General features: G+C 47.0%; 1 protein-coding gene across 3 annotated transcripts; it reads left to right on the forward strand.

Moving 5' to 3' along the window:
* The first annotated feature begins 204 nt into the window (after positions 1-204).
* On the forward strand, positions 205-27,163 carry mrtfaa (myocardin related transcription factor Aa). Of its 3 annotated transcripts, none has more exons than XM_080857055.1 (16): positions 205-756; positions 4,606-4,671; positions 13,818-13,873; positions 13,969-14,044; positions 14,260-14,421; positions 17,470-17,633; positions 17,770-17,886; positions 18,249-18,496; positions 19,285-19,474; positions 19,761-20,204; positions 20,545-21,423; positions 22,254-22,451; positions 22,572-22,688; positions 23,576-23,722; positions 24,283-24,340; positions 24,546-27,163. In XM_080857055.1, exons 1-16 carry the CDS (start codon positions 627-629, stop codon positions 25,148-25,150), a joined length of 3,657 nt encoding a protein of 1,218 aa, XP_080713181.1. In that variant the 5' UTR covers positions 205-626; the 3' UTR covers positions 25,151-27,163. The 3 variants fall into 3 exon arrangements, with proteins under 3 accessions (XP_080713181.1, XP_080713182.1, XP_080713183.1); XM_080857056.1 differs by having other exon boundaries at positions 17,782-17,886; XM_080857057.1 differs by lacking the exon at positions 23,576-23,722.

Raw genomic sequence — 27,163 nt, forward strand, 5'->3', positions numbered from 1 at the left:
GTGTGCGTGTGCGTGTGTGTGCGCGCATGCTCGTGTCAGGTCAGCAGGCTGAATGAGTGACTGGAGCAACAGCTGTGATGGGGTGTTCAATCACAGACACACCAGTATCTCACTCACACTCCCACTCACTTTTTTTTTTACACACACATGCCTGCTCGTATACACACACACACACGCCCACTCTGTTTATCACTCCTGGGTTAGTTGCTTCAGCCGATGGTCAGTCATCAAGAGCTCAGAACTGACATGCAACATTTGTATTTTTTTGTTCGGTCCATTCCACACCAGCCCGCGTGAAACATCGGCACACCTCGTCTGTAGCAGCTGTCAGAGATAAGGAATAGAGGGAGAGGAGAGAAGAAGAGAAACCGAAGCATTACCGCATCCTGGAGACTGACTGTTCATTTCTCACGACCTGAAGCCACCCGCCAGGATCCGCAGGAAACCAATCTGGAACCTACTTTTTTCGAGGCATCAGTTTGAATTGCAAACTGAACTTTTTTTTCGCATTTTGAACTCGGTGCCCATTCTTCTTTGGTTCTGAGGCCAGTGAACTAGCAGGGATCCGCCGTCAGAGTGAGAATTAGTTTGGGGGCTATTTTAATTTTTTCCCCTTTCTTTTCACAATGCTGGACACGAATCCTCACCTGCGCGTTAATTCAGTCGGTTTCAGTGCCCGTTCAATCAGCAGTGGCATGGAGAAGCAAAGCAGAAGATTGGACTACAAGCGACATGCCTGTCAGAGTTTGAGGCAAGGTGGGATTCTCGCTCGCTCGTTGCTTGCTCACACATGGCATGCACACGCACACCTGCCATTACATTTTATGTGCGCATGTCTTAGCTTTCAGGTGATGTTCACTGATTTGGATAGTCCTCACTAACATCCACCTAAAATATGTTAAAGCAACAAATCTGGGCTGCACCCCACTGCATGCGGTGACTGTGCTCAGTCATGACATCAGCAAAAGAGTGTAGCCTTACCCCACAGCTGTTGATAGAAAGTCACTATGGGTCTACGCCAAAACCTGAAGCCAAGTGGACTTGAACCCAAGGACCCTTTCCTGTGCTCTCCTTTCCAAGACCTGTCAAGAATCCATCCAGGTCGCTAAGAATTGAATGCGCACATGCAACAGAAGCCGTGACGCGTCGGCATGGCCTGCGACATTCTCATATGCACCTCCCACGCACGGTGTGGCTATACTGATGGCTATACTATGGAAAAGTACGGCACTCTGAGACTCGTCATGCACATGCTGTCACCTCTAGAGATATCTTACAACAAGTGAGATCAGAGCTGATATGCCTGGATTGCACGTTGTAACACATACGGAATTGTGGCACACCGATATTCAGAGGTCTGGATTGGGGGGGGGGGGGGGGGCGTTTTGGGCACATGTGCACATAAGAGAGTGGGCACAGGTGGGGAAGATGGATGGGGGGTGGAGGTGTGCAAGTTTCTTCAGCGTGGGCAGTTTGAGATGTGGAATGTGGCGTAATTATCAGTGATGTTACCAATAACTCATGTGCTGAGGTAACTCACCCCGGGCCAGAGAGGCGGGTAGAGTTCCCGGCTATTACACCGTGGGACACAAATAGAAGAGCAGCAGTAGCAGCAGAGGGAAAGGACAAGTGACGGCAGGGGAAAGGGTTTCATGTCAGGACAGAGGGAGGGAGGAAGGGAGAGAGAGAGAGATGGTGAAGTACAGTGGAAAAGGGCACAGGTGAAGGGTATATGCAAGTCATACTGGGAGAGGATATGTGATATTCCTGTAGAAAGTGGTGTTTTGTCCAGAAAGGTCAGAAACACAACAAAACGTGCACACCTTCGCCCACACACATACACACATACATACAGCACCATCAGGGCTGTCAAGTCTTCCAGCCAGCACCTCTTTCAGCGGAGGTGTTGATGCACACGTCACATGTGTGAATATGCATTGTGTACATATGTGCAGGCGTGTGTGTGTGTGGGCGTGCATGTACGTGCATGTCTGCTCACAAAAGCAGACGGTTTAAAGACACGCACACTGGAGTCATCACCCGCGGGTGTCATGGTGAGAGAGAGAGGGCGTGGGCGAGAAGCATCCACAGCCACAGGAGTGGGCAGTGTTCTCGGTCCCACACTGCACTTTTGACCATAGGGCCAGACAGAGGGCTTGAAAGGTTGTCACACACAAACACACACTCACTGAGCAGGGGGGACCTGAGGACTGGTGTGTGTGTGTGTGACCTGTTGAGTACGGAATCTCTGTGGTGTTGCTCATCGAGTGTCTCAGTGTCTCATGCTCATTAGCATGAAGGTTTTGGGTTGGGTGTATACGTACAGGTGTGAATGCGTAGCAGACATTCGATTTGACGTTTCCATAGTCATGTGTACCTGCAGCGCAAACTCACTTGGGCTTGTGGCACCTGTAATAGCGGCTGTGCAATTCATTTCTCAATGCCTCATGCCTGAAGAATTAGAGGTTGTCATGTCAGGCGGGTGTGTGTACGCTGAGCAGTAAAAAATAGGGGTGGGGAAAAAAAATCGATTCATCGATTTTTCTTGATTCTCTCTAAAACGATTCTGTCTCGATTCAGAAAAGTTTATTATCGATTTTGTAATTAAAAAATATATATATTTTTTTAACCCATCCATTTTATGTTGAAATGCAATTATCGATTGATTATCGATTATCAATTCGAAACCGATAAAACGATTATCGATGCATTTCGACTATTAAATTATTTGAGTTTGCAACTCAGAGTCTAAAATCACTTCCTACTTTATGTTTGATAATTAAAGAAAATCAACAGATGAATTACCTTCTCTATTTGCTTTATTAGAGAAAAAGCTTTTTCTTGACACAATTTTGACTTTCTATGAGCAATGCAATAATCGATGCAGCTTGCATTTCAACAAAAAATGCATCCAAAAATGCATCCAACAAAAATCCATTTTATGTTGAAATAGATAATCGGTTTAAAATCGATAATCGGTTTAAAATCGATAATCGATTTAGAATCGAATCGTTGACCTCTGAATCGGAATCGGAATCGAATCGAATCGTGAGGTGCCAAGAGATTCCCACCCCTAGTAAAAATGTGCTGACCTTAATGTGTCAATTTGTACAAAGCCCAGAGAGATCAAGAAGGATTGAGAATCTTAGAGAGACAGATTAGATGAAGTTTTGGGGTCCAGCATTGCAGCAAATTGAGATTACGTTACTTAGTGTGTGTGTGTGTGTGTGTGTGTGTGTGTGTGTGTGTGTGTGTGAGAGAGAGAGAGACCTGCACACCCAAAACAAGCCAAGCCCTTCCGTATCCAGGGCACAGTTGAACCTCACAACAGGTGCCGGCGCTTATATATAGGTGCTGCAGGTGCTGTTGATTAAATATAGACACCTGTTAAAAGTGCACTGAGCAACCCACTACCAAGTATTCTGGCTTCCTCTCTGCCTTGTGTTCCTGCCAACCCCCTCCACCATTCCCCTTCCTGCTGCGCTCTCCCTGCAACCAAAGGCCTGCTGTCAGTCTGACATCCAACTCACACAAACACAAGACTCCCAGTGATTTCAGAGAACATGTGATGCTACCGAGAAGTACAACAGAGAAGTGGCAAGAGAGTGAGAGACGCAGTAAATCAATCTGTCAGACTACACGTACACACACACACACACACACACACACACAAACACAAACACAAACACACACACATTGTACGATTGGTATTGCATGCTCATGTAGTTTTTGCCAAATTTTGCAGCACAAAAGGTACAGTACAAGACATGGCAACACAAGCAGTACAGTATACTTTTTTATCAGTATAACGTCATAATGGAGCCATCGAGCATACAGCATTGTCTCATTGATAAATTGTGGATATGAGGTCTTACTTGCATAAATAATTGATTTGTTTCGGTTGATTTGTTTTTCATTCTGTTCAACAAAATGACCACTGAGTGGAGGTACAACTGTGATTCTTTTTACGCTGGCTTAGGCCAAGTTCTGGCATTATGACTTAGGCATCATGATGGATGCATCCGTTGTCTGTTGGATGCAAGGAGTGTCTGTGTTTACCTTCTCTGAGCTCCTCAAGCATTTAGTCTGTTTTGAAAGCATTTGGGCTGTTTGGCAATAGCTGGACATGTGCTGTTTTTGAACGACACTCCCCCTAGAAACAAGTGTCAGCCATGCAGAAGTGTCTGTGTCTGTGGTAAGACATGTCACACACACAAGCACGTACACACACACACACATACATACTCATACCCACACTTGCAGAAACAGGAAGCTTGTGTAACCTCCCCCTCCTGATGGGCCTACCGTTTCCCTTCCGCGTGTCTTATTAACGTTGCGTGTTTCAAAAACGCCTGTTGGCAGAAGACTCTTGGGAGGGCGAGGAGGATCTCTGCATGCTCAGGTGCTCTCCTACTGACTACTGACATGGCTCCCCCCTGGGTACCTGACTATGGGACTGGAGCAGTGTACGCTCACAACGAAAATGTAAAAGTCAAGACTTGTGTTTCATATGAGTATGTTTTTTCTTTGTGTGTGTGTGGAACAGCTCCCTATTTGACATTTTGTATTTTATGTTTTGTTTTTTTTGTCTTGTTTTTCTTCCAGTCCTCCAGCTCAAACTGCAGCAGAGACGGACTCGAGAGGAGCTTGTGAGCCAGGGGATCATGCCACGTATGTAACTTTACTTTCCATCAACTCTCTGTCCTCCTCCTAACATCATTCTCTCTGTCCGCATACCCTCATAGTCCAGCCATGCTCACAAAAGCTGCTGTAGGCATAGCGATCATCACAGACCCTGCCTGTAGAACTGTTTGTCTTTGAAAAGATTTTAAATAACATGCAGGAGTTGCTTGATACCATAATGAAAGTGATATGAAGCTAATTGCTAAAAGTTGGCTTTAGTTGGGGGTAACATAAAGGAGATGTTTGCAACTGCATTTCAGAAGTTTCATGTTTTTTTTGTATTTGCCTGATCAGGACGTGGTGATTGGTGTCTTTGATCACTGTTCTGACAACATAAGTTTGTCGTTTTTAATCATGAACGATACAAGGTCTGTTTTTAAATGGGAAGTCAGTTCTTCAAATTGCCGTTCCCTTCCCCATAACCAGAATGGCTGTTCAAGGACTGTTTATATGAATATTGATGCACTTTTAAAGTACTGTAGGCAGTAGTTGGCAATTAACAGGCTGGATCAGAGACGCTTTCAAAGCACCCTTTCAAGAGGCTGAGCAAAATGTTTTTCCTATGCAACAGCATATCTTGATTTTCAAGATATGAAATCTTGATTTTTCGGTTTGGAACATTCAGAACAATCGGTAGCTCCATCCTGCCCAAAATGCATACGTGGTTTTTAGATCACAGCGTAAAGGTGAATCAGTCTGTCTTCCTGCTCTTCCGTACAGTGCTCGGCAGTAAAGTCTCTTCCGCCACTTCATTCATCACACAACTTCCGTCTGGCTGTTTGTGCACTCGCTTTGATTCTGTTTGACTCTTGACCTTTTTACAAAGCTGCTAGTGTTGGTGGCTAGGCTAATCGCTAGTGTAATGGGCTTTTTTTTGTTTTTTTGCTCTCCTGGTTTTTTTTCTTCTCTTTTTCGTGTTCATATCAAATTAAGTGGTCTGCTAGACAAAGCATTGGCGACAGTGCTGACGCACAGATGTGCCAGAGCCCCAGCTCGGCGAGATGCCCAGGGGTTATTCTCAGCTGCGAAGACACTTTTTTTTTTTTTAAGTTTAGTTTTTTTGCACCCTCGCCACGGGCTTTCCCTCCAGTTGCTAAGAGCCATTCACTCCATTTAGAGTTCAAGCCTGATAAACTCCATCGCGAAGGACGAGAGTGGCAGTTATCTGTTTACCACAACAGGCAAATGCCACTCCTGAGCCTTCCCAGAAATAAAAAAACACAAACGTCCCTTTTGTTCCCCCTGACTGGCGTCTGTGGACCAGTTTGGAAACTCGAAGTGACTGTCTGACTGAAATCTCTCATCTAGTCGTGGTGAAGAGGCCAGTGGGAGTAAAGTTTGCTCTTGACGCGCTCCGATCTGATGCGCATGCCGCTGTTGTCAGGATTGGGGGCGAGCCATTTGAATGGATGTCACGTTCCATCAAACTCCCAGACTATGAGGATGCCTTTTTAGGGGGCGGGTGGGGTTTGAAGTTGCCATGTTGAAGCCAGGCTCGCTCTCTGCCAGGCTCGCTCTCTGCCAGGCTCGCTGTACTCGCTCTCGCTCTCTCCTCCTGTCAGAGTACATCATCGTCTTCATGAACACTTATAGTAAATTATGTGTGTGTGTGTGTGTGTGTGTGTGTATGTTCATTGTGATTAATGGGTCCTCTGCCTAATTGCCTGGAGTCTTTTGTTCAGGTGCTTTCCCCTAAGAGTGGCCCTTGAAGGTTGTAAAAGATGGGCACTTGTGCGGGTGGGTGATGTGCTTCTGCAACTTCCCTGTCCCCAGCAGTGTCCAACATAGTTCTGCTTTCAAAGCTGTGTCAGGGGCTTGGAGGGTACACAGCAGAGGAAAGAGGAGAGGAGGGACGCAAGAAAAGATGAAAAGAATCAGGAAGGATTCTAGAAGGTTCTCTCTCTATCCTCTACTGAAATATAATGATAGGATCCGTGGGGTATGAGAGGAGGAGCAGCAAGAGAGAGAAGCAGGCCAAGGAGAGAGAGATTAAAGGGAGAAGGGTGCAAGGGTGCGGGGGGGGGCAGGACAAGAACAAGGAGAGAAACACACACACACAGCCAAAGTCTGACGCAACCTGGGGATCCTTTCCCTTGTTTCCCAGCTCTTTGTCAGGACTATGCTGTTACCAAGGTCCAGCATCGGCCCAGCATCGGCCCAGCACTGGCCCATAGGGCTGTAACGATATTGGATCGAACCGGGAAATCGCGACACTCTGGGCCATGAACCTGCATCGCGATGCGAGGAGGCAGAACCGCGACATGCCCTCAGCGGTCACTTGATACAAAAAGTTTGGTTCGCTAGTAAAAGCGGCTGCTTGCTTCAGCGTTGGGGTTAATTGTTGCGCAAAATTTACTCAGTGCAGTTCATGCTCCCAAAGGTTGCGCGTGTCGTCATGAGCCTGCCATTTGCTTGGCAGATAGAAAGCTGTTTCCCTAACAGAAAGTCTGAAGCTTGAAGTTCTTTTCAAACCTTTGCTTGGGTAGCACTGCTAAACTGAGCAGACATGCAGACTACATTTTAGTAATCTCATCACGTAACATTCGTTTTCTAAAAACAATCACATAGTATTGCATGTTTTACTGTGGTAGAAAATACGTTAGCTTAATGCTAACGTATATGGGAAATCCTATAGAGACCGCGCTAGGTATTAGCATCAATTAATTCACGTTAATGTTATTGTATGAGCCTGACATTTGCTCTGCAGATAGATAACAGGTTCCGAAGTTTGTTGAATGTTTTTCAACAGCATTGCTTTGAGTAATAAAAACCTCAATATTTGGTTATAAATTGTTTCTTCATTTTTTTTGGCTCATACTTATTCTAATGTGAATTAGAAAATATATTTTAAAAATCGCGAGGTAAAAAAATTACATAATAATAATAATAATATCGTGGGGTGTATCGAACCGTGGGTCAAGAATCGTGATACGAATCGAATCGTAGATGGGTGTATCGTTACAGCCCTACTGGCCCAGCACTGGCCCAACTCCCCTGCTCTCTGCATCCATTTCGTCTCGCCTCTACAATCTTCTCCTTTCTCTCCCTTTGCACGATTCTGTCTTTTTTTCACTCACTTCTACTTTTTTACGCAACCGTGCAATAGAGAAATAGGGTACATGACCCCGTGTGTGTGGCACCGCTCCAGCCAATCAGCACGAAGAAGGAAGCTGCACCCTGTAGCTGCAGGAGAGACATTTTTTTTTTTTTTTTAAGCCTGCTGTTATGGGGAAAAAAAGAAAACCAGAAAAAAAGAGTAGAACGAGAGTGGATTAGAGAGAGAGGGACAGGGAGAGAAGAGAAAGAGAGAGCTTTAGGGCGATGCACAGTGTCAAGCACATTTGTTCTGTTGTGTTGACCCCAGGACTGGTCTCATTGGCCGGTTGGCTAGCAGCTCAGTGCATTTGGGCAGAAGCCTTTGCTCTGGCCCCGCTTGCAGCGCGATCCTGCCTAATGTGCAGCAGCACCATGATATGCTGGGCCTTAATCAAATTAGGACATGTCATGTTACTGTATATGGTTATATGTATACTTTAACTTACACATACAAACATTTTCTCTTGCCCTACATAAAGCATAAGGGAAATGTGAGTCAGCGTATTATAACCTGAAGCAGGTGCACATGATTCATTTTCTGACTTGAATCCTGAAGTTATCTGCGGAAAGGCTGTGCCCAACTCAAGGTGCTGAAGGTTCCGAGGCACAGTTTCACTGTCAACAGGAAATGCCATTTCTCATCGCAGTTTGAACAATTTCACCCAACAGTTTTGCGCTGGGTGCTCTTGCTTCTCAATGTTTAACAGGGACCACAGTTTGACTTCATAAACAGTTTAGTTTTTAACACTTAATGAATGTTTTGCATGCGTGACCTGCCTTAGTATAAAGGAGTGTTTGGTACAGAGAGTGTGTGAGAGAAAATAGAGACAGAGACAGAGACTAGAGGGGGGGGGAGGCTATAATACGTTTTCTAAATTATACCCCACCTCACAGGGTATTTATACCATCCCAGAGATCTGTGATGCTCTTCTGGTGAAAGTGCAAAGAGCTTTCTAGACACCGCATCCACTGACAACCCCACCTCTTCGGCATCCACACCTTCTTATTTAGCGGCCGCGCATGAAACATGCATGTGCACATCATGTCATTTCTGACGTGTTTCTGATGTCTGTGAAGTGCGAAAGCCTGTCATGCCTCCTCTCTCCTCGTCCCTCTGTCTTGTAGTACCGCGCCAGCGTCTCATGGCTCCTCGGGACGTTAAAAGGCACAATGGAAGGCTCTCTTGTCTGTTCAGTGCTCGCTCGCCTGTTCCATTTAGTCACGTGATCGAGAGGGTTTTATGAGTGCTCCACGTGGAATGCACATTACCTTTAGAAACGGCTTACCTGTCCATCTGGTCATCCATCCGCAAATGGTAGTCGTAGACTTTAGCAGTAGGCCAGAGAGCGCCTATCTGGTCAGGAGGCACACTCTGAAGGCACACTCTGGATTGTCACTCTGAAGGCACACTCTGGATTGTCACTCTAAAGGCACACTCTGGATTGTCACTCTGGATTGTCACTCTGGATGCACACTCTGGATGCGCACTCTGGATTGTCACTCTGGATTGTCACTCTGGATTGTCACTCTGGATGCACACTCTGGATTGTCACTCTAAACGCACACTCTGGATTGTCACTCTGGATGCACACTCTGGATTGTCACTCTAAAGGCACACTCTAGATTGTCACTCTGGATTGTCACTCTGGATTGTCACTCTAAAGGCACACTCTGGATTGTCACTCTGGAGGCGCACTCTGGATTGTCACTCTAAAGGCACACTCTGGATTGTCACTCTAAAGGCACACTCTGGATTGTCACTCTGGATTGTCACTCTGGAGGCGCACTCTGGATTGTCACTCTGGATTGTCACTCTGGATTGTCACTGTGGATTGTCACTCTGGATTGTCACTCTGGATTGAAGGCACACTCAGGATTGTCACTGTCGATTGTCACCGTGGATTGTCACTCTGGATTGTCACTCTGGATTGTCACTCTGGATTGTCACTCTGAAGGCACACTCTGAAGGCACACTCTGAAGGCACACTCTGGATGCACACTCTAGATGGTCTGAAAAGCTGAAACTGTTCATTGCCTGTTACATAGCTATATCAAATTTGGATATTTGGATAACTTGTGGTCGTCACTACGGAACTTGTCGCCATTGTGTGCTCTATTGGAGCGTTTCTGTAAAGCCTCTTGGATAATTGTTAATGATCTTACACGAATATTTAACATTGAATTAATTCATAGGGTCTCATAGGTCTCTCTCTATTAGGAGGATGACCTGCGCTTAATAACCTTGACCGCGGGGGGCACTGTGGCACAAACAGTAGCCCCAACCACATTCGGGCTTGACGCCCATGGAGGACACTGGTTCGAATCCGGCCCGATGTCATTTCTCCTGTCCACTCTCTACCTCTTCTCCCTCTCATTTCCTGTCCCAGTCTTCACTGATCTATTAATTAAAGGCATAAAAAAGCCCCAAAACAAATCTTAAAAAAATTACCTTTTCAAGGTCATAAACTCATCTCATGTAGTAGTATTAGGTGCTGCTCTGGTGAATTTCCAGTCGAAAGCAGCTTCCAGGGCCAGGAGCGTGCCCTCTGGCTGTACTTCCTGCGAACTGAGCCCATTTGACCTCAGTGTGTGCCCCCTTACCCATGCTCCTGCTGCTGAACCGGCGAGCACATCATCTGTAGTTCATAGAGCCCAGCGCCAGCTACATCAAAGTCACGGGTGGGAGTGAAGATAAGTGTATGCACGTGCACACGCGCCATCCGTGCACTTCCGTAAATCCATGCGTTAAATGAGTTAAACACTTTGGTTGCTGCACTGACTGCTCTGCTGGTAGTTTTCACTGTTTGCCTCTTTAAAAACCTCGCTAACGTTCGTTACCACTGGACAGGCGTGAGCGTCACTGACTGAACCGCACAGTGGACACCAGAGAGGAAGAGGAAGAACAATATAAACCAACTTAAGGAATTTAATGAAGCTTGACACTGGGGATGCGATAACGTCGTCAGGGGCGACAGTGACAGTGTGGCCGGCGATTCAGCCTCCGTGTGGCTAATTAGTTATGATTAAAAAAGGCGGGCGGGGGGTGGGGGTGGTTGGAGGAGGGAACAGCTCAGAGTGCACTCCAATTAGAGTGGTTACATAACAGCTTTGCGGAGGTTACAGGAAGTGCAGCCAGTCACAGACGGGAGGAGGAAGCGAAAGCACGGCTCATGAAAAGCTAAACACGGGCCCGTGTCTCCCCTCTCTCGTCTCGGTTCTTGCTTTCTCTCACTTTCTCTGCCTCCGCCATTCTTTTCACGACTGTCCAAGTGGGGGGTGTTGCTTGCCGTGTTGCGGCAGGACTCGTGAATATTTCAGAGACACCGTGCAAGTTTGAGGAAAACACAGGCAGCCTTCACACCTAAACTCCGACCACCCTCAGCCCTAAACAGTTAGCAGTTAGCAGTGAGCTTGCCATCTGGCTCTGCCCATCACTCCCTGGCATGTCAGGAGGGAGAGAAGCATCCACATGAATAAATGAGCTGTGAGAGGCAACTCGTTTAGCAAGTGACTTGGTGATCAAACCTCCACTTTTGAGTGAAGGTAAACCACTTTTGAGGTGAACCTGATGGCCAGGATGTCGAGAGGGTGAGTTGGTTTTGTTCCAGAACCCTCCAGTAGAGGATGCTAGCAAGAGAGAGAGAGAGTTTAGAATATGGAGACATCCATGATGTGGGCACCCGCGCAGATAAAGAGAGCTTGTCCCTCTGACCTCCTGGTCGCTGTGGTGACCCATTCCACCCTCTACCCATGGGACAGTGTTTGAGGGCAAAGCTGGTTGAGAGGGCACAGTGGTGTGTGTGTGTGTGTGTGTGTGTGTGTGTGTGTGTGTGTGTGTGTGTGTGTGAGTGATGCGTTAGCGAGTCCAAGCTCAGTGGGGTGAACTGAGGCTTACACTTTACACTGCCAGCCCAGCTCAAGGCTCTCTGACCTACAGGTCACAACACTGTGCAGTCCTAGTTAGGGGGCGTGTGTGTCTTGTGCACAAATTCTCTGCCCTTTTTCTCTGCTTTCTCTTTTATCTCTCTGTCTCTCTTTTTTCTCTCCTGCTCTCTTCCCTTTTCTTTACGTTATACACACGTATATTTCTTGCCGTTTGCTGGTGACGTACGGAATGGACTTATGGAATGGCTTACAGATGAAAGAGCGCTGATGTGTTGATGGACAAGGGCTTGAGCATCTAGAAGTTGTTATTTCAAGTAACAAAGTATCCATCTAATTATCTGCAGACCCCTTTTATGACCAACCTGCCTGTCTCTATCTATCTACACACCAGTCTGATAGCACAAATAGCACAAATCACCTGACCAACCAAAGGAGGAGACGAGTGATCAGCCTTCAATATGTGCAGACTGTCTCACCTTCATACCTCCCCTACCAGCCTACCTACGTCTTGCTCAATCCTCCAGAGGAAAGCTGAACGCTAAGATCCTCATTAGCACAGCATTGGCACAGCTGAACCTGCACATGCCGATAAACATTCTGTCTCCCAACAAGATTAGAAGCTTTCTTGGTCTCTTTTTCACACTGTCTATTGTGGCTTGGCTGACTGTCGATATATTTAGACCCGTACCCCCCCCCCTTCCATTCCCCCCAAGGATGTCAATACCCAGGGAATTTAGTATTCTTTAGTGGAGGACACATTTTCTGTTACATTCCTGAAAAAGACTTCATTCTCTATTCAGGAGCTCTCTGTAATGATTTTCCTATAGCCTGTAGAGAGTTCTAGAAGATTTTCTTTCTCCCCCTCCCCATTGTCTGACTAGATTGTCAGTCCGGTGGATGACACGTTTGAGAGTTTATTCTTCCCTAGCATTCTCTAAGGACAGGCAGCATTTGAATCTCTCATACTTTAGCATGTGGTAGTTTGAAATGTATCTAGGCCAGATTAAATGAAATGCAAAAGCATGTCATGTAGAACAATGAGATGGTAATGGGGAGTTATTTACACTATATAATATACCACTCAGCCTTTGGTATTGTAACAACCTGCCTTATACAACAGGGACACAGGCTTTTATTGCAGCATAAGGCAAGTGGACCAGTATTTTACCCTAAGCCACATAGGTTAATATTTAACATGAATTTCATAGATCCTGAAGCATATATTTACCAGCATAATTTATTTATGCCTGTAAGTAGCGCGATGCCCATGGGCTACACAGTGACTGTATGAACCTCCCTCACAGTCTTTTTATGTCCAGAAATGTACTGGCAAAGCTATAGGCGTAGTGATGGGGGTGGGGGGTGGGGGGGTCTAACGCCTTGTAGCAGTGGTGTTGGCATGACCAGGTTGTTTTTTGCCGTGAGTGTGCAGAGAGTAAATTAACATCAAAGAGCTTTCTGAGAGCGATGCTCACGGAGTGCCGTTGCTGTCTCTAGGGCCACTGAGAGCTTTGAGGAGAAGATACCTTGTCAATGATCTAGCTGTTATGTATGTGTGTGTATGTATTTATGTATTTATCTATGTATTTATGCTATACCACCCTAGGACCCTGTGACCCACCCCATCACCACATACACACACTTTCTGTTTTGCTTTCCTGGTTTGGAGTCACTCTAGGAAGTAGTTAAATGCATCCTCTCACACACACACACACACACACTCACACACACACTCACACACATTCAGTTTCCCCCCCTCGGCAACATCAGAAATGTGGGCGATGTGGGAGTTTTAGGTACAGTACCGGCAGGCAGGGCAGAAAAAGTTCAGAAATGCTACTATTCCTTCAAACTTAATCTTACTCTTATCCCTCTCTTTGTCTCTCTCTCCTTCTTTCTGTCTGTCTCTCTCTCTCTCTCTCTCTCTCTCTCTGTCTCTTTTTCTCCCCCACCCTCTCATTCTCCTTCTCTCTCTCTCTCTCTCTCTCTCTCTCTCTCTCTCTTTCTTCCTCTTTGTCTCTCTATCTCTCTCTGTCTCTGTCTCTGTCTATTTTCTCCCCCACCCTCGCATTCTCTTTCTATCTCTCTCTCTCTCGCTCTCTCTTTCTTTCTGTCTCTGTCTCTTTTTTGTCCACCATCCTCTCACTCTCCAGCACTGAAAAGTCCAGCTGCCTTCCACGAACAGAGACGAAGTCTAGAGCGAGCTCGGGTGAGTCCCTCACACCTCTTAGTCTTCTCGTTCATGCGCATGCATTGGAGTCGAGACCTTTTCCCCTAACCTGCATGCCCTATCTATCTCCCCAGACTGAAGACTACCTGAAGAGGAAGATCCGTAGCCGGCCAGAGAGGGCTGAGCTGGTCAGGATGCACATTCTGGAGGGTGAGAAACGGAATGTTTTTTTGGATCCTTTCATCTTAACCTTTACTGAAGTGGGCCTACGCTTTGGTCTGTTCTGTTCAAGTGCCTTAAAACATTGTCTAACATTTGTGGCATTATATATTTAAATGTATAAGGATAGTTAATTGAAAATGTTGTCCCTTAACAACGGTATCTTTACATAAAAGACTGATGTGTGTGTGTGCGCCTGTCCACAGAGACGATAGCCGAACCATCTCTCCAGGCCAAACAGCTGCAGTTGAAGAGGGCGCGCCTGGCTGACGACCTAAACGACAAGATCTCCCACCGGCCAGGACCCATGGAGCTGATCCACAAGAACATCCTGCCTGTACACAGCAGCCTCAAGCAGGTCCTCATAGGTACATCAAACACCATAGAATCACATCCTCACACTCTAGAAAAGGCCCTCATAGGTACAGCAAACATCATAGAATCACATCCTCACACTCTAGAAAAGGGCCTCATAGGTACAGCAAACACCATAGAATCACATCCTAACACTCTACAACAGGCCCTCATAGGTACAGCAAACACCATAGAATCACATGCTCACACATTTGTAGGTGCAGCAAATACCATAGAAGCACATGCTCACACTCTCGTAGGGACAGCAAAGAGTAAATGCAGCAGGTGTAAAAACACTGCAGATTGCATCATTGCACTCATCATTGCAGCGGCGAATGCTGCAACACAGACTGCAACATCAAATGGTAAAACTCCTACATAACTCCATGGGCTAGAGCGTAATAAGGCCACATAGATAAGCTTACACCACAGGCAACATCAAACACATGGTTTCACATGCAGTTGGACTGTAGGGCACCGCATAGATTACAGCTACACTCAAGAATTTGGCAGAATCAGGCAGATAAGACTGCACAGTAAGACCGCGTTATCAAAGAGGACCATTTTGTTGCATTGTCAGTAAATACAACGGCATCAAACAAAGTGAAATAACATCAGCAATCATCAGATTTGTTGATACAACAGAGCGAGGTGCTGAATCTATGGATAAAGGGTCTGTAACTATAGTTACTTACAGCAGCTGTAATTATGCTCTCATAGGTGACAGAAGCTCTTTAATAACGCCAGCCCCATCAAAGGAGCAACATCAAACAGGCACACATCAAATAAAGTGGCTGCCCTTGTAAAAACAGTGTGGTATCAAACAGACTTTTAAATGAGTTTTATTGATGCTGTACTGACATAATTAAAACAGGCTGGTGCTGCAGTCCTGACTGTACTCACAGGCTGCATCAGTGACAAACACACACTCACACACACACACACACACACACACACACACACACACACACACACACACACACACACACACACACACAGATGTAAGCATATACATATCCATGTGTTCATCATTTATTTTCTGTTTGTCATTTACAACGCCACGTGACGTCAATAGGATACCCTAGGCTATCTGTACTAGGTGCACTTGAGCAGTGATTAGACTGCTAATATAATTTATTTTGCACACACACATACACTCACACACACATACACAAGAGCAGAAACACAAATCCAGCAGCCTCAGGAAGCATGGTGGTGTATTGGTGCATTAACAGGCTCTGCATGGGCCTCACTCTCCACGTTGTTATGCTAGCCATATGGGTCAGGCAGTATGGACAACTACTTGTGAAGCCCAATTAACACAGTTCTGTTCCTGTAGCAACGCAGTTGAAATGCGATGTTGTTTCCTCTTTGTGTGTGTGTGTGTGTGTGTGTGTGTGTGTTGTGCATTTGCATACGTTTATATGTGACTGTGTGTGTGAGGGCTTGTCTATGTGTCTATGAATCCACATTAATATTGATGAATCCGTACATGAATAATTCTCTTTATGAATGTTATTTATGTGAACGTATTCTCATAAATAACATTTGCCTTATGTGAATAGTTGGCAGGCCCAAGCCTCTACCTGCAGAGACAGTGTGAATTGAAATGGTAACCAGTATAATACAACACAGAATAATGTGCAGGGATCAAATGCACAAAATCCAGCGAGGAGAAGATAGACTAGACCGCAGAACAGAGCTTGTTACAGATTATTATTTACACACACATACACACACAGATACAGACACACAAACACACAAACTCCAGCGCATGCAAAGACGCACGCGCACACACTAACACTCCGATACAAACACTCACATGAATAAAAAAACAAGCATGTGTGCACATACTCACACACAGACACTCACACACACTCTCATACTCTCACACACACACACGCACACGCACACATACCAGACACAGAAACACTCTCTGAAACCATACAGCACACACACACATACAGACACGCTCTGACCGACACGTTCTGACGGACACACTCCTAAACCGTAAACCTATACCGTCAAATTGCACGTGGAGGCTATTCTTGTGTTTGAAACTGTAACCGTGGGCATTTGTCACCCTTCTGTGATGGGCCATTAATGAGTGCTGAGCTCAACAGCGCAGCACAGCACAGCACAGCACAGCACAGCACAGCACAGCACATTACAGCACAGCACAGCACAGCACAGCACAGCACAGCACAGCACAGCACAGCACATCCCCCAGGCCCTGCTCGGGTAAACATGCCACCCTAACGCTGTTTGTCAAACACCCGGAGAAGCCCAGTGTTCTGGCAAATCTCCCAGCGTGCCGCTGTCACAGTCGGGTACCCCCCAGATTTTAGTGCTGACAACAGGTGCAGCGCGGTGACAAGGCGTCATAACTCACTGATGTGTCCCTCTGGATGCCATTTTAGTGAAATGGTCTTGTTCAGCACCATCATATCTGGCAATGTCCCAAAGCTTTCACTCAGTCGTGGTTAAAGAAAAAAAACACATCTCTCAGACAGGACTGCAGTGATCACTTTCCTTTTTTCCGGACTCTTCTACTAATTGACTGACATACAGTTTTCAGAATTCTCAGTTCTTCTTTTCAGTTCTGTTCCTGTTTTCAGGCTTACGCTTGCAAAGGCCACTGCAGCAAAGACAGCCACTCAAAGCTTGTGGGTTTTCACCAGATGTCTCACTACAAGCTATTTGCTTCAACAGTTTACAGAAATAACTGACTGAATGCTTATCATCAAGACTACAGCCAAAACATGTAGCTATAAATGCGATTAGAATGGTCAGATAGCTGATGTTGCGTTTGCTTTAGTATTTCTCAGTGTATTCAGTTCACACCACCAGTTCCATTTCTCTTCTTGTCTCTTCCTGTGTTTGCCTGAGAACTCGTGAAGTATTGTCCACAATACACAGACACTCACAGACACACACAAATGATTTCCTCTTATACTCTGTGTTTGACTTCTTCTGTCTTAATTCCTTTTATTTACATCTGTCTTTTGTTTTGTGTCTGTGTGTGTGTGTGTGTGTGTCTTCTCTCCTTTCCTCTTACTCAGAGACTGAGTTCTCCAGGGTTATCGGGGAAAACTCCTCTTTTGATGAAGACAGCAGTGATGCTCTCTCGCCAGACCAACCAGCCAATCAGGACTCTCCACTACGCTCCGCCCCTCTGCCCTCGCCTCCAGACAGACTGGCCAATCACAACCCTTCCCCAACCGAGGTGTGTGTCAGTACACCCAAACAAACATATAAACATACACATGCACATGCAGTCATACATAGACACACACACACACACACACACACAAACACACACTTGATGATGAATAGTGATGTTAAATTGTTATTCCCTTTAGTTTCTTTTGCAGGTCCCTCCCCCTCCTCCGCCACTCCCTATGGTCTCTGTCCGCTCCCCTTCTCAGAAGTTGACCAATGGGGCAACAGCTCAGAGGCACACCCCAGGACTTGCAAAGGTATTTTTCTAACACATATAATTAGTCAAGGGCAGATATACTTACGTACGCACGAGTACTCACATACTTACTGCCCTCTCTGTAGAGACTAGAGCTCTGCCTTATCGTGTAACGCATGTGCAGAATGTAATGTATGTATGTCTGTAATGATGTGGAGACTGTGAATTCTGCTCAAAACCGAAAAATTGCTTGGTGCCACACTGATATCCTTTAAGATCAGCTCCCAGTTTTCATATTTACATCATTTTACATGTTACAGTACATACATCATCACCAACAGGAATATGGTTTGACAATGAGTGTAGCAGCCGTAGCTGCTGATATGTACCCCATCTGTACTCTAACTCTTCCATACTCCTCAGGCCAAAACCACCCCGGATCGGCCCAGCCAGCGGCCCAAGAAGCCCAAGGACAGCAAGCCCAAGGTGAAGAAGCTAAAGTACCACCAGTACATCCCCCCGGACCAGAAGGCGGAGCGCGAGCCGCCGCCCCAGCTGGACTCCACCTACGCCAAGATCCTGCACCAGCAGCAGCTCTTCCTGCAGCTGCAGATCATCAGCCAGCAGCAGCAGCACTACAACTACCACACCATCCTGCCCGCGCCGCCCAAGTGAGTGTCGCCCCTGTGGCTAAGCGTGCCCACGATACACTCCAGAGTGTGCCCGAGTCTGTGCCTGTAGCTAAGCAACGTAGAGTGAGGTGCTACCAAGGTCACGGAACCCGATATTTACGATACGAAGCACACATACTGATGGAAAGAAATCTCTATAGCGCTCTAAGGCACGTTGGAGAAAAGCCTCCGACTAAATTAATAAATGCAACCATTCTGCCTGCTTCAAGTGTAGATGACAAACAGGGCACCCAGGCAGGGGGTGGCTGGGGAAATTGGGAGATAGTAGGTTCCGTCCTCTCAGGGAAGTGTGGGCGGGAAGCAAAGAAGGCAGGGTCGAAAGAGGTGGGCATACTGGTTGTTTTACCTCAGCATAGGAGATATATTTTTCCCCAAAGTTGGGTGGTAAGGCAAAGTGAGTTAGGCTGGAAAAAAGGGTACTTTTGGAGCTGGGATTTAGGGTATTTGGAATAGGGGCTCGTGTGAGACTTTGGTTCTTTTATCCCTGACTTTTGAGATGTAATTTCCCTGTGCGGTGGTTCCGCCTGTGGTGCTTAAGTGCAGCTGAGATGTACATATAGATGGAACTTTCCTCTCTCAAAGCTGAAATGAATCTGAAACTTCAGCATGACCTCTGTGAGGTTGTGAGAAACAGTATGTACGTATATACAGAATATGTAGGCGTTTTGTCTGTTGAATTTTTTTTTTATGTATTTATTTTTTGGCTGGAACCACTTCCTTTAGGTGAAGCCCTGAATGCACTAAATTATTGTTGTTTCTTCTTTCAGGCCCCCAACCGAACAGCAGCCTTCTGGCGCCACTATAACCACCTCAACCACCACTGGTCCCTCCCCATCCAGAAGTGCCCCTCCCAACACGTCCACCTCCTCCAATCAGAGTGGGTCCAGCCGCCAGGCCAGCCAACTAGGAGCAGGGGCCAAACCTGGGACCCTGCCCCCTAACCTGGACGAGCTCAAGGCAAGGGCTACAGTCTAAGTTCAGATTCAAGGCTCAAGGTGTCATCAAGTTTGATGACCGTGCAGCGCTGATTTTTATGCACTACATAAAATCAATCGCATGTACTCACATTCAATTAGCGTAATTTAACAAGCTTCTTCATGGGTTCTTGGAGCAGTATACGGGTGATGCATGTGACAAGAATGGTTCCTTTGGCCCTGGAGACAGGGAGTTATGTGCCATCAGGTCAGGTCTCGTGTGTGGTTTTTAAGATGGATGCCTCTCCTCCTGCCGTTTCTCACTGTAGGTGGCTGAGCTGAAGCAGGAGCTGAAACTGCGCAGCCTGCCCGTATCGGGCACCAAGAACGACCTGCTTGAGCGGCTGAGGAACTACCAGGAGCAGCACGGGACCCCATCCTCCACCGGACCTACAGGGGGCGCCGTTGTCACGGCCGGAGGCCTAAAGGGCAGCGCAGCCCAGCTGCAGTTCCAACCGATGCAGCGGCCCTGCAACCCCTCGCCCATCCTCCCCGGAGCCCCCGTCCTGCACCAATCAGGCGATGGCGGGGTGGTCCTGGCCACTTTCCCATTCGTCACTGCATTGGGCAAAACGCAGGGCGGCACTCCCCAGGTCATGCACTTTGGCAGCACTAGCTCCACCCCTCCCATGTCACCCGCCCCCTCGGAACGCTCATTGGTCGGGATGAGTCCAAGTCAGGCCAGCTGTAACGGAGACGCGTTTGGAGAGATGGTAGGTATCTCCTCATAGTCTAACCCTCCCAGACAGAAGCTCACAGTGGGGTCTATTGCTCCCCCAGATGAATAGCACTGGTGTCAAAACACACATAACCATTAAAGCACATTGATAGTCGCTTTAGGCTCCCCCCACTAATGTTATATGGGTTCCTCTCTTGGTAATAACCAGGATTCATTATCTACAGCCTGGAGAGCTTTTACATGGCTCATTTCTTTTTTTTCTCTATTTTTTCTCTTTTCCCTCCCTCTCCGTTGCTCTTTCTGTCTCTCCTTTCTTTCTTCATCCTTCCTTTTCTCTCTCTCTCTCTCTCTCTCTCTCTCTCCCTGTCCTCCAGGTGAGCGCTCCTCTTACCCAGCTCAGTCTGCAACACTCTCCTCCCCAGCACTCCCTCGCCGCCGTGAAGGAAGAGACATCCCTTGGTGGCCTCGCACCCTGCCGCTTCTCCAAGCAGCCACAGCGCCTCCTGCTGGACAAGGACCAGATGCTGCAGGAGAAGGACAAGCAGATCGAGGAGCTGACGCGCATGCTTCTGCAGAAGCAGCGACTGGTGGAGACCCTGCGCCTGCAGCTGGAGATGGGCAAGCAGGTGGGCATGATGACGGGCGCCAAGGAGACCCTCCAGCCACCGCCAGAGGGCGCTGTGCGGGTGAAGGAGGAGCCCCCCGATGTACCCGCCTACCACTGCCTCTCCCCCGTGGAGGCCATCCGTGTCACCGTGAAAGAGGAGGCGACCGAGGAGGAGGAGCAGGAGGAGGTCAGCACGGAGGAGCAGAGGAGAGAGGAGATGGACGTGATGGCAGAGAACGACAGCGATGTCGGCGGGGGTTTCTTCCACATATCGCTGCAGAAGCAGCGGGAGACGCCTGCACGACTGCGGCAGGAGGCGGCGCAGGCGCAGCTAGAGATGCTGAGGCTGCAGCAGGAGCAGAAGCTGAAGCTGAAGGTGAAGCAGCTGCATATGGCCAAGCAGCAGCACAAGATGGTGCTGCAGCACAACCAGACCAACCTACAGAAGAGGGCCCATCAGAGGAAGAGGAAGCCCCAGAAGCTGCAGCAGGGCTTCATCCAGCAGCAGCAGCCGCAGCAACAACAGCAACAGCAGCAGCAACAACAACAGCAACAACAACAACAACAACAGCAACAGCAGCAACTACAACAGCAACAACAACAACAGCAACAGCAGCAGGTCCAGACACAGTTGCCCTCACAACAGGTTAGCTCCAGCACCACACACCACATACAGATCCAAAGTTCAGGTCCAAACAGTACTGACATGTGATTGGTCACAAACAAATGTGGTTGGTCACAAACAAATGTGATTGGTCACACGCAACGGCTGTTTTAGTTTGTTTGTTTTAAACACCCATACGTCTCCTATCACACATGTTAGAATGTGGTACAGGTGTTCCAGCAGGAATGCTTAACTCATGAATATAAGCACAAGCATCAAGTGTCCAAGCACACCTGCCAAACAGTGAACGCATATATGAGCGCATAGAGCTTAAGTGTGTGTTTTTTTTAAAAGACTGTATGGAGACAACTAAATTCTGTCATTAGTTTTTCTGTGAGTGGTTCTGATTGGGTCCCAGGTCCATTGGTTGCTGCTCAACAGTGGGAAAGACCTTACATTTCTGAACCTGCCAGTCCTATTCACGTATATGGGGAAATGATATGCTTCGTGAACTAACAGATATCTCTGTAACAGGCATCTCTGTTTACAGCTTGTCTGGTCACAGGTTGGAGGGTCAGGCACACTGTATATCTGTCAGTTCTAAACAAGCCTGTCGGTTCCATTGCACTTGCTTACATCATGCTCTAGAGCAGACAAAGCAGGTCAGCGAGCAGACAGACTTATTTTGCGCCACGCAGCCAGGGATGAACGTCTGGGTTGTCGCCACCAATTCATCAGGACAAGACCAGAGTCTGCTGTGAGATAGGATAGGAAAATCTCAGGTTGGAGGAAGAACTGTTGTACTGACTTTCTTTTCTCTCTCTCTCTCTCTCTCTCTCTCTCTCTCTCTGTCTCTCTCTCTCGTGGCCTAGATTTCTCAGGTGTTCATCAATCAGCAGCCGGTCTCCACCTCCTCTTTTCCACTGGACATCCTCAAGAATCACCCCTCCCCCACCCTGGTAAAAGACAGCAATGGCAACCACTTCCTGATAGCGCTGACCAGTCACAACATAGAGAGCCAAGGGAACGATTCCATGCAGGGAAAAATAGCCAATGAGATCACATTACAGGTACAAGTCTTTTTTTGTATTAATTGATCCGATAATGGTGATCAGATAATCATGCGTTTATTAAACACCGTTATTAAAAAATATCAATATCATATCTGTGTCTGTTATATGGTATTACAGAGGTTACAGTCTACACCAACTAAGCTTCCCAGCCAATCGGTACAGCAGACATCCCACACCACCTCCCAATCAAAGAAGTCCATACAAGCAGGCGCTCTGCACAACCCAACCAGAAAGGTGCGAGAAAAAAGAGAAAAACTGAAACCTGCATGTGTTATCTGATGACTGCATGATTCCAAGATTGGGTGTGGTGGATCCTGTGTGTGTGTGTGTGTGTGTGTGTGTGTGTGTGTGTGTGTGTGTGTGTGTGTGTGTGTGGAACTACAGGAACAGAACTGTGTTAATTGGGCTTCACAAGTAGTTGTCCATACTGCCTGACCCATATGGCTAGCATAACAACGTGGCGAGTGAGGCCCATGCAGAGCCTGTTAATGCACCAATACACCACCATGCTTCCTGAGGCTGCTGGATTTGTGTTTCTGCTCTTGTGTATGTGTGTGTGAGTGTATGTGTGTGTGCAAAATAAATTATATTAGCAGTCTAATCACTGCTCAAGTGCACCTAGTACAGATAGCCTAGGGTATCCTACTGACGTCACGTGGCATTGTAAATGACAAACAGAAAATAAATGATGAACACATGGATATGTATATGCTTACATCTGTGTGTGTGTGTGTGTGTGTGTGTGTGTGTGTGTGTGTGTGTGTGTGTGTGTGTGTGTGTGTGTGTGTGTGTGTGTGTGTGTGTGTGTGTGTGTGTGTGTGTGTGTGTGTGTGGTGTGTGTTGGTAGTTCCTAATGAGGGAGAAAACATGTCCTGAATTGGCTCAATAAATGCCTGATCTCACATGTCTTAATTAATGGAGTATGCCGAGCTCCATTCACCATCCTTGACAAGTCATTGAGAGTTGCGATAGTGATTATGATTCACGTAATTAAAATGATAATATCCCTCATTACGTTGATTGATGTCATGTTAGAAGAACCGACTGAAGCTTTTAGTTGATTAGCATTCAGGCTAATTAAGATCGACCCTTAATTATAAAGATTTTTTTTCTTTTCATAGGGACTAAAGACAGGACCGCAAGTGTCAACCAATCAGGTGCCAAGGGCCACAACACCCTTGTCTGCTCCACCCAATCTGCAGCCGTTCTTCCCCAGCACTAACTCCACCCCTTCTCCAAACCCCACCCCTTCGCCTCCCCCCGTCCTGGTAATATTTTGGCGTGCGTTGGTGTGTGATAACCTGAGCAAATGATCTGGGAAATGTTTCAGTGTTCGCTCTCATTAGCATTGCGAACAGGACAAGCCAAAACCCAAATGAGGCCCCTAAATCATTTGGCCAGCAGTGTCATTTCAACAAAGCAAACATGAGCATCTTCACCCTGTCATTTGTCACCTGCGGCCTGTTCCATTCTCAATCTCTCTTAACATTTCTATTCTATGTGTCTTTCTTGACTTGACTCTCTGTCACCAGCCTCTGTTTCTCAGACAGTCTGGTCTCTCATGGGCTCTGTTCCATCCTTCCTTCATCTCTCACTCCCTTCCCCATTCTTTCTGCAATCTCTCTTCTATCTTCTCAGTTTGCACTCTTGTCATCTCTATGACTTTCTCATTCTCTCCTTCTCTCTTTCTCTCTCTTTCTCTCTCTCTGTCTGGCACCTTTTACTCTCTGGTTGACTGTTTGCCTGTTATTCAGTCTATAGTGCCAGTGATGGTATCTTTACCACAACTTCCTGTGTGCCACATTGTTCACATCTCCTCCATTTGCAGGCGAGCGTCTCCACGCAGCAGATGGATGACCTGTTTGACATACTGATTCAAAGCGGAGGTGAGCAAGAGGTCCTCATGAGTCATATGAAACGTTTCTGTCAGAAAGATCTCAGAATATGTTAGTAGGATTTGACAAATGACATATGACAGCGGATTTGGTCTTGGCGTAGAAGATTTGCTATAAGATGCCACTGTTAAATGCTGCTGTAGCTAGCACTGCGGCTACTGATTTTACAACAACCTTCTTTTTTTTCTCTTTCCAGAAATCTCGGCCAACTTTAAGCCAGATCCGGACCCCGCCCTGGCCAGACTGAAGGCCTGCAGCCCTTCTCCCTCATCCCCTGACCCCTCCCTCTCCCAGCTGTCTCCTGCCACCCCTCAGACACCCGACACGCCCCCACAGATCTCGAGCCCCCTCAGCGCAGACGCCACCGGAGCCAGCCCAGAACACGGGCACGCCAGCGAGGCAACGACGGGAGACGGGCGTCTGGAGGACTTCCTGGAGACCACCACGGGCGAGACCCTGCTGAGCGTGGAGCCCGGCGGCCCGCTGACGCTCATCGACGACCTGCACAGCCAGATGCTCAGCCCCCCGAGCATGCTGGACCACCCGCCCATGCCCATGGACACCTATGAGCTGGGCTACAGCGTGCCCGCCACGGGCCTGGACTTCGCCGACGCCGCCCTGGACAGCATGGACTGGCTGGACATCACCATGGGCGGTGGCGGTGGCAGCGGGGGGGACACAAGTCCAGCCCACGGCACGGGTCTTGGGGCACCGTCGGGACCACCCGTGCCCACCAGCATCTTCTCTGCGGACTTCCTGGACAGTCCCGACCTGCAGCTGCACTGGGACTCCTGCTTATAGTAGTCTGCCCCCCTAAGACAGAGATGGACACGTGGGGACACGCGACACTTTTACACGCTTTCACGTGCTGCAGCACTCCCTCTTATGCAAACCCACACACCACCTAAGCCCACGCAAACACACACACCACCTAAGCCCACGCAAACACACACACCACCTAAGCCCACGCAAACACACACACCACCTAAGCCAACGCAAACACACACACTTGTACAGACACATTTGTCTCCCTCTTCCTCAATCTTCGATCAGCTTCAGACTTCCTTATCAGTTTTAGAGGCATCCCCAGGTTGAATGTCAGACAATTGATGTGTTACAAATAGGCTTCTCAGACTCAGTATCAGTTCAGTATCACAGTTCACAGTAAGCTGAAGGATTGTTCTCTCTATTGATACCTCCGTAAGCCAAAACTCAAGCACTAAATTCCTTTATATGGAACAAAAGTATTTTTATTTATACTATTTCCATTTGAATGTGAAATATTCAGCTTCGAGAGCATCCTGAGCTCTTTTAACCTGCGTCCTGTAGAAATGAAGTTCTCACCTTTACATGATAAGTGCCATATGCTGTAGGACAGAAAAACATCAATTTTAAAATGAGTTTTATTGCTACCATTAGCACCCTTGTTAGCATTTATGGAAAATGTGTTTCTTGATATATCATGTATATATGGGTAAGAGGTTAAGTTTTAATTTCGTTTTTATTCACTTTGTATTATTTCATTGATTTTTTTTAAAGAATATGTACTTACAGTGAAAAGCACTTCATCTCTGCTCGTAGAGGATTTAACATCAAAACACCAGGTTCTCTAAAATGACAGAGCATCACGTTGGTGAAACCTGCTGAATGGTGTGGTTCTAGAACCTTCCCGTTGCTCAACTACATTTTACTGTCATATGTTGATTTCAACACACGTTCCACGTCTCCTTAATAAGACAATAGGTGTCATCCAGTCTCAGATAATAGGTGTCATCCTGCGCTTAATGCCTTAAGATCCAGTGACAATATGCTGTGTCTTATAAAGTGAGATTCCCTGTCAGCATGCCAATGTCAGCTCTGCGTCTAAACATGACAGCACCTGCAGCTTCAGTAAATTCAGCAGGTGTGTCTGTTTGACACCTAAGCAGCTTCTCATCTGATGTAGAAACCAAGCATCAGAAGAATGCTTGTCTTATGATGTTTTTTTCCATATATATCGCTTAAACGATATATATATATACATATCCGACAGCTAGAGACAATGTAATGGCTTTGATAGGGACACTTCAAAGTGATTTTAGTAGTATTTGATGCACAGTGCCACCCAGGGTTTGCTACTGAGAGAGGCAGCTGAGTATGGCAGCACTGCAAACAGAGGTCAAGGTAACTGCCTGTCTGGCCAGGGATCTGGAAGGATCTGCAGATGAGTGTTCAGACAGCTGTCCAACGCCGTTAGACCCCCGATCTGCTCCTAGCACGCACATCTTCCTTTGTTCATCACACACACACACACACACACACACACACTCCTGCAGCCACATCCTCACAGTCACACTTGCACTCGCATACACAGACTGTACAGAACCACTTGCATGTATTTCAAAATGTTAACGGAGGAGTGGAAGACAGACATGTACACCCAGTGTTTTCGAGGGGAAATATGAGTGTGTATTAGCTTTCTTGGTGTGTGTGTGTGTGTCTGCTTGGAGGGCACAGGATCATAGTCTGATTATTCTCGCTGACTTTGCACTTGAAGTTGGTGGCACTGGTGCCTTTTCACAGTAACCCCTCCGTCCCCCTTCCATAGTAATCTGTAAGTGTGGCATGGTCACCAGGCCACAAAAATGCTGTATTGCTTCCCTCTCATTGGCTGTTCAGGACTCCTGTGGGTGGGGCTTTTGGTTTGGGGTGGGACTACCGAAGTCTGCAAGGGCTTCACATGCACTGGGACATTTGTTACATTCTCTCTCTGTCATTTGCTTTTTTTTGTAGAAAAGACAAAAAAAGACACTGAAAATAAAAAAAATGATATGA

The sequence above is a fragment of the Sprattus sprattus genome (genome assembly GCF_963457725.1).
Source record: "Sprattus sprattus genome assembly, chromosome: 18".
Classification (NCBI taxonomy): Eukaryota; Metazoa; Chordata; class Actinopteri; order Clupeiformes; family Clupeidae; genus Sprattus; species Sprattus sprattus.

Excerpts from the sequence above, each read along its gene's own strand:
- mrtfaa (XM_080857055.1), top strand. The coding sequence starts at position 627 with ATGCTGGACACGAATCCTCACCTGCGCGTTAATTCAGTCGGTTTCAGT. Across the intron at positions 17,634-17,769 it reads ACAACCCTTCCCCAACCGAG|TTTCTTTTGCAGGTCCCTCC; the intron begins GTGTGTGTCAGT and ends TATTCCCTTTAG. Across the intron at positions 18,497-19,284 it reads ATCCTGCCCGCGCCGCCCAA|GCCCCCAACCGAACAGCAGC; the intron begins GTGAGTGTCGCC and ends TTCTTCTTTCAG.